This window comes from Aulonocara sp. 'chitande type north' Nkhata Bay, linkage group LG6 (genome assembly GCF_057382095.1).
Source record: "Aulonocara sp. 'chitande type north' Nkhata Bay isolate Kocher_YH1m ecotype deep benthic linkage group LG6, A_spYH_male_GT1.1, whole genome shotgun sequence".
Taxonomy (NCBI): domain Eukaryota; kingdom Metazoa; phylum Chordata; class Actinopteri; order Cichliformes; family Cichlidae; genus Aulonocara; species Aulonocara sp. 'chitande type north' Nkhata Bay.
Window position 1 is genome coordinate 40,475,415 of NC_141349.1, and position 9,675 is coordinate 40,485,089.

The window sequence follows — 9,675 nt, forward strand, 5'->3', positions numbered from 1 at the left end:
ATGTTAGTTTGTCCAGTTATCACAGAGCCTCTAAAAATGGGTTTTATTGTACAAAAATAGGTCTAATTCCTAAACAGTTAATACCATTTTTAAACCTTTGCACTAAAGCTGAAACTCTGACAGAACAGAAATCAAGAAACATGGTGACCTGGAAACAGCAGTGAACACTTAGACACAAGGAGCACGCACAGCCAGGGAGACAACGACGTGACACAGCTGGATCTGAGTAACAGAACAGCCCTTTGACTAACCCGCAAAATAAAACAGGAAGTAACACGCACATCGAGACCCAGAAAAGGACACATAAGCTTGACATTAGGAAAGGGGACTAACAGACATGGAAGCAAGTGACAGACTGGGGAGACAAGGGATGAGACGCGAAGGAAATGGAAACTGGTAAGGCAGACCGAAGACAGACATGACGGAGACACAGAGAGGGGGGGGGAGTGAGGGACAAAACATGGGGACGAGACAAAGCCATGAAAGAAACCTAATAACAAAACACCATGAAGTAAAAAATCTCAGAGACCCTCAAAAGACCAGACTGTACAAAGCTAAAACTCAAATCATCTTCCTAATGCAAAAGAAAGAATAATGAATTTACACAAAACTCGAAACCCCTTTGCTTCAATCTTTATTCACACTATTTGTTTATTATTTGACATGTTTCTATTATATAGCGAGGCGCAATCATAAGCATTTTAAAGAGTTTTATTGGAAAAGAAGTCAAATTTAAACAACAACACAGTATTTATAGTGTTACACGTGCACTGACCATACGATAAAACATCCTCGTGACTTCATAGATCTGGAAGCAATTTGGTGATGACCAGTGCATGATGGGTCACTGTGTCATAAGTGGTTCAAAGTGATCAAATCACTATTTTGGATTCAACACCAGATCTTAATCTGATGCAGAATCGATGACCAGTGCTTAAGAAGCAGGAGATTTTGACCAATATTAGCACATTACTACATGTTTTGCATGTGATCTGTAAGGTTTCATGGTTTTCCACTGATAGAGTTAATGGAGCCAACAAATGTGCCAGCCAAGACCTGCACCTGGATAAACAGTGAATAAGAACGCTGTCCGGTAACAATGGATATAAATTATGCGCAAAGCAGTTAATATTTTGTGGGCGATTGTGGCTCCAGAGTTGGGAGTTCGTCTTGTAATCGGAAGGTTGCCGGTTCGAGCCCCGGCTTAGACAGCCTCGGTCGTTGCGTCCTTGGGCAAGACACTTCACCCGTTGCCTGCTGGTGGTGGTCAGAGGGCCCGGTGGCGCCAGTGTCCGGTAGCCTCGCCTCTGTCAGTGCGCCCCAGGGTGGCTGTGGCTACAATGTAGCTGCCATCACCAGTGTGTGAATGTGTGGATGACTGAATGTGTAAAGCGCTTTGGGGTCCTTAGGGACTAGTAAAGCGCTATACAAATACAGGCCATTTACCAGGCCTTTTTTTTTTTTTTTGATAAACTGGATTATTAAAATAAATTACTTATTTTTTGTTTTTACTTCAGGAGGAAATATGGCTACAATAGCTTTTGGTTGCTTAGTAAACTGAAAAACTGAAACACCATAGGACACCTTTAATTATAGCAACAATCGCACCATCTGACTGTGTATGGTATTCATTGTTGCATTTTGCAAAAGGTAATGGAGGAGCCATTTGAGAAAATCCAGAAGGCTGGATAGATAGCCTCTAAAAAGGCAGGGTAAGGGAACTTGATAGTGTGGAAGGGATACGCCCTCTCTGCCACGCGATAGAACGTAGCGGTGCCGGCCTCACAATCCAACAGCACGCCGACACGCTTTGGATTTGGATTAGCAAGCACGGTCTCGCTGCTGTTATGCCAGACTGACAGGCCGACATCAAGCCACTCGACACACCAGGACTGGACGTTGCGGCCCAGTCGACTGGTGGGGCCTTTGCGGTCAATGCTGTTGTAAGCCAAGCCTATGCCAATGAAGTTAATGTTGGTCAGTCGCACTTCCCAGTAATGGCGTCCCGTAGAGAAACCCTTGGAGGCGAGCACCTGGGAGCAGACAGCAAAGCGTCCGGGGCAGTCGGGGTAGTTTATGTGCTCGTCTGACACGGAGGCCTTAGTGAAGTTCTCGGTCAGCGCGATGCGTTTATGGGCGGTGCTTGGATCGAAAGTGAGTTCTGTGGCGTCTGAAAGGGATAAAAGGAAAGACCATTTTATTTTAAAAAACAAACAGACACGGCTGCTGTTGCTGCATGAGCGGATGATGCCTGCTACACTTACATTTCAGAAGTTCACCTCTCTTTTCAGCTGTGCTTATGTCTGGGGGAATATCTGGAGCTTCTACAATTAAAGACAAAAAAGTAAATCATTTGTGTTGCCATATTGGAAAATGGACATGGTTACTGTAAAACTGGAATTGTAGCTTGTGCCAAGTTGGGGTGTATTTACATGGTGATAGTGATGATTTTGTTTGCTTTCCACACAGCTGTCAGAGTTGCAATAAGTGAAATAAAGACATAGACCAAGTTTGTCATCAAGCTCAGAGATAACAGAAGATGAATGGCACCTGTTCTAAAGTCTGTTTGTGGTGCTGGGACTACATTAGCAACTCAGCATACAGTGCTCAAATCTGATGTCTGTCTACCTGGTTTCTGATTAGGTTCAGCTGCAGGAGAACAGTCTCTGGGTTCCTCTTTCACTCCATACTCCAGCAGGTTTTCCATTGAACGGGCGTTTTTCTTAATTCCCATAATGCCAGTGGACTCATTAGGCTTTGTTTTGGTTTCTAGAAAGTAGAGAAAGGCAGTGAAGTATTTATAACACTGAATATGCATAAATCAGATCTAAACACTGGCAGGGAAGACCCGACATTCTCCATATTTATTATATAGGTTCATTATTACATCTTCATCAGGACTGTGTGTGGAAAAACAGAGTTCATTACCAGTAAGAATTGACACAGATGTGACACAGGAAAAGATATGGCACTGAAACAATTCTTCACATCGTCACTGTGAACAGAGTCATAACAGATGTTTGCGCACAGCTGCACAAGCAGAGGAAAAAAGCTTTTTAAACCTTTCTTTGGGTTTATGCAGTTTTTATGTCCTGATGACATTAAAATTACAATAATGGATCTCTCCCAGTTTATTTTGTGCAGGGCTTTAAAATAGACTTGCTTCTAGAACCGACCACCACCAAAACGTTTGACTTGGATTCTGTATATGGTGTCATCCTCTATTAGAAGTCCTGGAAACAAACTGTCGAGGGACTGTGTGCTATCTATTGGTTCATTAAAAAAAATAAAAATCACATGTTCCTTACTTCGAGTTCTTTTCTTTTTGGCTGTTTGGGCTTGAGGACCTGGACTGTTGGACTCGTGGAGTCTGGGCTGAGCAGGAGAGCACTCCACTTCTGAAAAAGCATTAAAAAAAAGAAAAAAAGATTAGAAGCATTTTATTCTTTAATTTTTTTAATTTTTTATTTGTTGCATGTGTTGCATTTAAATGACTTTCTTTCCTGAGAAGAACATACCCAACTCTGGCTGAGCTCCGGTACTTTCAGGTCTTGCTGGTCCTGAGACAGGAGCTGCAGTTTGACCTGTGTAGGGTAAACGGTTGCATTTAAACAGCACTTTACTTCTTGTTCGTGGGACTAGTGTACCCTGCCCAGTGTATGGTTACTGGGGCCCCACCTGGGAGGCAGCCCTGAGAGGGAGCTTGACAGAGAGTGGCTGCTGGCTGGGCCATTGGGCCTTTCCAGGTGCAGCCCAAAAAGCTACATGGGCCCACCCTCCTGAACCTGAGTGGTGTTCTGTTATTGGACCTCTTTGCAAATCAGTTTGTCCATAACGAACACCATGTTTGAAAATATGGATGTCCTGAATGGACCATGTTTTGCACCTCCATAGTATTTGGTAGTGATGGGCAGATGAAGCCCCATGAAGCACTGGAGCTTTTCATCCAATTGGTTCACCCCAACGCGAAGCTTCATGAAGCTTCATTTGCTCTAGCAGGACACCTACTGGACGTAAAAATAATAGCTGGCATGAATTTGAAGAGTGTGGCATTTTGCACACAGCCTGTAAATGTCAACAACAAAAGGAGTGTGTAAAACATGTATATTGTAGTGATGGCAGTATACTGTGTATATTTATGCTGGCAGTATGGAAAATGATTATTTGCGGCAAAGTTCGAACCGCTTCATGAACCAGTCACGTGGTACAGCCGGGCAGCGAGGCTTCGGACGTCATCATTTTCAGCTCCTCCCATAAATGAAGCAAGCCTCGATACGCGCTTCGCGGAAACGCCCCCTCCATTACTCGACACACGCTCCGAAGCCTCGATACAGAACGTCCCATCACTAGTATTTGGCAAGGATGCCTGTTGGGTGAGGTGTTTTGGGCATGTCCCAGCAGAGGGAGGCCCCGGGGCAGACCCAGGACATGCTGAGGAGATTACATCTCTTGGCTGGCCTGGGAATGTCTGTGTCACCTGGATTAGCTGGAGGAGGTGACTGAGGAGAGGGAGGACTAGATTTCGGATCCTTGAAGAAAAAAAATCATAACCCTTTATCACAAAGTCTTCAATCTTTCCTTTGTTTGCCAACATATTAAACATGACACAAACTCACCAAATTGCACCAGTGCTAGTGTTAATTTCTGCAACAAAATTTGAACAAAACCTGCTAATGCATGCCTGCACACAGACCTGCTTTAAATAATAGTAATCTGGCCTCAGTGGGCTGTTTAAGCATCTCCATCAGAGTCTCCCTCAGGGCTGCCGCAAAGCTCTGCATCGCTATCATCTTCTTGGAGTCCAGATTGATTGGAGGCACTTTAGGCTCAATCTTTACAACTTTGGGCAATTCAAATGAAGCCTGTGAGGAACAAGAGACAGGGAACGCTGTTTATTGTGACATGATTTTTAATCCCTAATTATTTATCTAGTACCATAAATGCTCTGTCTTGTTCTTCAGTTTAAGTTTTCCACCCTTTTCTTCTTTCCTGCTTCACATTCCTGTGATAATGTTTGACTCACCTGCAGAAAAGCCATAGACTGGGATTGACTCAGCAGCCTGTTGATATCTTCTCTGGCTTTCCCCATCTTATTACAGTTTTCATCTAGCTTCTTCATGAGATCCCGAAGTTTCATCTGACCGAGCTCCAGCTCACGGTCCACCTCATTTTGGGCCTCACGTTCATCTTGAGTCAAGATGTCCCTCATCTGCTGATAGACAGCTGCGAGCGCCGTCTTTCTTTTGTTTGCTCCATCCTGGAGCAGAATAAATACAGACACAATAAAATATGAAAATAATGAGGTTTTATCAGTGCATTTACACATGTGTCGCTGATTAAATTATATGACAAGTAATCTATGGAAATTACCTTCAGCTTGCTCTGCATGGTATTTATTTGAAACACAACAGTTTCAGTCTTCTCCATTTTCTCATTCAGCAAACCCAACTTGTCTCTGAGGTCAGACTATAAGAACAGACACAGAACAGCTTCAGCGCACAAATTTCATACAGACACTGCTCAGTGGGCCTGCAGAAGATTGCAAGTAACACTTACATACTTGTTAAACTTCATTTACAATGAGATCAGTGTTATTTGTAGAAAGTGACGCCTTGAATAAAGACGTGTGTTTAGATGCTGAGGGGAAAAAAGATCCATTACCCTAAACTAGGAGTGTCAATAATACAACCTGAGGACTGAACTAGGCTTCAAAGAATCTGTTAAAAAGCTCTCCTGTCAGCCCACGCCTTACCTGCATGGGAGGAGCATGATCCCCACAGGGTCCAATAGAAATGATCCAGCAGTCAATCAGTGTTCACCTATAGTATGGAGGGTGTTGAGTGCCAAAATAATTTAAATACATCATTAAGTGATTCACTGTTTCATTAACTAATTAATATTGGAAATAAATAATTTAGTAAATATTTTAAATGAAATGAACATTGAATTAATTACATACATATTTAATTCATTATTTCCTATTTTAATTCATTAATGACACAATTAATTAATTAATTTTGAAATCCATTAGGGGATAATATGCACCTGTCGATCACTGTGTTTAACATTTGCTCTCCTGGACTTAACTCGAAAAACCTGGAAGGACTCTGTTCTCATATATTGCTATGTCCATTCCAAATAAAGATATAATTTAAAAAAAATAATTTTGGTACTTGAGACCCTCCATAATGCTGGTTTGTGTGATAGCATTGCTTCACATGCTACATTTCTATGAATAAGCTGATTGTTGTTATTGTGTAAAGTTAGTGATTGCAAGAAAGTCTTATCTGTTGTAATTTAGTGTGATAACATGTGCACCTGTGCTGACAAGCTTTATGTTTCAGAGCGGCACTTGAGTGAATTCCTGGGTCCACTAGGGCCGTGCTGATCCACAAACAAGAGATTTAATACAAGTTAGCTCTGATTCTGTGTCTATCCTGCTCTTATCTGCTTCTATCCCATGGTTAACATTACATTTTATTGTGGTTTAACTGTAATACTTCATCTGAAAGATGCTGAATTATTGAAAGAGATGTTTATATTATTTCCTACTTGCATCAGTTTCAGAAGCACATTTCTACTCACCAGCAAGGTTGTGTGCTTAATGTGTGGCAGCGATAAATAAAGTTCTGCGATACAGTGACATCATCTCATGTCTCTGATCGGACATTAATACACGGGGACAGGATTGAACCACATTCCAGAGATAGTGGGCTATCGTGTCTGCTGTAACAGGATCCATTCTGACTGGTGGATGGATTTACAAAGTGTAAAAGCTACTGAGAAGTAAAAAAAAACTTGTTCTTTTTACTGTTTTCTCAGCAGGGAGCCCTTTGCTTATACCATCCCATGTCATAAGAGTCATTGCTTAAACTCTCAATCTTAGCCAGAAGTCTAAATTATGGTCAGTTTTGCAGCTATCTTACTGATAAAGACCCATGGCTTGCAATACTACACTAAGAGAAAACAATAAACCCAAGCAGCCGTGCCAAGATATGCTTGAAGATGCAAGGACAATGAAGATAAGGAGATAATGAAGGTAGATGAGGTTAAATACCTGGGATCAACCATCCAATGCAATAGACCGTGCACAAGTGAGGTGAAGAAGTGAGTGCATGAATGGTGGTTGAAGAGGAGAGTCAGGAGAGAATTTGTGATAAAAGGCAGTGAGACCTGCTATGATGTGTTTAGAGAAGGTTTGAACTGACAAGAAGGCAAGAAGGCTGAGCTGGAGGCTGCAGACTTGGAGATAAAGAGTTTTATGTTGTTTTCATATTTTCCTGCATCATTGTTATGCATTTTATTTATTTTAGTGGCATTTTACATTGTTAAGCACTTTGTGCAGCATGGACTGTTGGTAATGTGCTACATGAATAAACTTGACCTTGACCTTGACAAACAGTGCTGCAAGGATGAATTTAGAATTTACTATAATAAGCTTGTCCTAGTTTGAAAACAGTTGCACAGCCAATCACTACAGGCTTGAACCTGTTTAATGTATAAAAACTGCTCTTGTGTGAGGAGCGGTGTGTGAAAGTGACATTTTCTTCTATTATGTCAAATTACAGACAGGTGAAGCACATGACTGAGCACCACCTTAAGCTGACAACCAACAAGAGCAAATGGAAAGAGGAACAGCGCTCTACTCCACTGAACACACAGGGAGGGGTGCTACTGTCATAGAGCCCTGCTCGCACTTTGAACGCGTTGTCTGCTAAAAGCTGACAACGCAGTAGGGTGTGATCAACTGACTTACCCGTGGGGATTATCCAACAACTAAATGATTCATTCTGATTCATATGCAAGATTGTCATATTTTGACCATAAATAATAATAATAATAATAACCGTTTCCCATCATAAATGTGTAAACCAGTATCATTGTAAAGTGTGTCCATTTCACTCTTTGGAGAGCTAATAAAATGTAAAAGGTGGACCGGTATGTCTACTGTACGCTTTGACCTTATATCAGGCGGCTTATATCAGGAAGGATACTAAAACGTCGTACAAGGTAATTTCTGGCATTGGAATGTTGATTAGAGGAGCCATTGATTATGACCTGAGAAGGGGAAAGCTAAAGACAGGCCCCTCCTTTAATATGAAGTACAAGTCTAACCTAAATTTACTGGCTGCTAGCATTTGGACACATTTTAGAATTAACCATTAAGTTCCGATTTTCATTCATTGTGACCACAAACTGTACATAAAACTCTAATATTATCCTGAATATAAGGAACTGCCAGGTGAATACTAACAGACACACCTCTTTCAGGTTCCTCTGCTCCTCCGGACTTATGAAGGAGCATCCTTTGTGGACCTGTTGAAGGCAAAAGCTGCAGATCAGACGGTCATGCTGGCTGCAGAAGAACTCCTTCAGCTTGTGGTGGTCGGAGCAGATGCGCTCCAACAGGTCCCCGACAGGCTCGCTCAGCTGGTGGGGACGGAAAATGGGGTTTTCCCGGTGAGGGCGCAGGTGCTCCTCACAGTAAGACGCCATGCAGGTGAGGCAGGTCTTCGACGCCTCTGTTTCCATGCAGGTATCACAGCGAATGATCTCCTTTTTCTTCACTTGGCTCTCCTCTGCAGTCAGGTTGTCTTCGCTCTTGCTCGATCTCACTTTAAAGGTCTCCACGACGGCGGTGAGGACCGTGTTTTTCTTCAGCTCGGGTCTGGTGGCGAACAGGGTCCGACACTGAGGGCAGCTGTACGACTCCTTCCATGTGGCGAGCAGGCAGTCCTGGCAGAAGTTGTGTCCGCAGGGGATGGTCACCGGACAGTCAAAGGTGCTCAGACAGATGCTGCAGGTCAGCTCATCCTCCAGACTCATGATAGAAAACTGAGACTCGTCCACTTCGGCCATGATGGGACTGACGCGAATGAAGCTGCGAGGCACAAACGAAACTTATCATTACATCAGATAATCAACGAAGGCCAACCCCTCTGGAAGTTAAACAACGGCAAACGCACTCGCACCAAAACTCAGAACTACGGAAGAGGATTAGGGCCACTGGAAAAAAAAAATCTGACTTTTTTCTCAGAATTCTGACTTTTTTCTCAGAATTCAGAGAAAAAAGTCAGAATTTTTTTTTTCCAGTGGCCCTAATCCTCTTCTGTACTACGAGAACAGTCATTTTACTGCAGTAAAGTTCATGACGTTGCACATAAATAACCATAAATAACAATACTTGTTGTATTGTTTACAATGTGTGCAATCCGTGCTTATTGTGCCTTGGGGTTTACCGTAGTGGCAGTGGGGGGCGTGTGTATTACGGAATTATTATGGAAGTGGACGTGTGTCATTATTATGTTTACGGTAACAGGATTTATGACAAAGTCACCACAACATCTGCCTGAATATTTATTTTTTCATAAACACAGATTCAACCTGAACAATGAATAAATGAATAGACAGATATATTAACTTATTTGATATCCTGTTTTAGGGCGCTGTCAAAGAAATCAAGCATTAGGAAAGAAAATGAAAGATCTTTATGTTTAATCATTTTTAACATTTGATTGTTAATTACATTACTTAATTTAATATATAAATACAAGGAACAGGCTATGAATGCATACAGGGGTGGGGAACTCGAGGCCTCCAGGGCCTGTTTCCTGCAGGTTTTAGTTAACACCCTGGGTCAACACACCTGAATCAAGTGATTAGCTCATTACCAGG

The 9,675-nt window shown here is 42.3% G+C and overlaps 1 protein-coding gene across 2 annotated transcripts; it reads right to left on the reverse strand.

Annotated features, from left to right (window-relative positions):
* Positions 1-623: 623 nt before the first annotated feature.
* LOC147328522 (E3 ubiquitin/ISG15 ligase TRIM25-like) lies at positions 624-8,973 on the reverse strand. 2 transcript variants are annotated; one of them, XM_086296952.1, is made up of 9 exons: positions 8,263-8,973; positions 5,371-5,466; positions 5,024-5,257; positions 4,694-4,862; positions 3,519-3,584; positions 3,348-3,398; positions 2,629-2,769; positions 2,265-2,324; positions 624-2,170 (listed from the first exon to the last, which is right to left on the reverse strand). In XM_086296952.1, the coding sequence occupies exons 1-9, from the start codon at positions 8,857-8,859 to the stop codon at positions 1,629-1,631; spliced, it is 1,956 nt and encodes a 651-aa protein (XP_086153078.1). In that variant the 5' UTR covers positions 8,860-8,973; the 3' UTR covers positions 624-1,628. The 2 variants fall into 2 exon arrangements, with proteins under 2 accessions (XP_086153078.1, XP_086153077.1); XM_086296951.1 differs by having other exon boundaries at positions 3,309-3,398; positions 8,263-8,972.
* Positions 8,974-9,675: the final 702 nt, after the last annotated feature.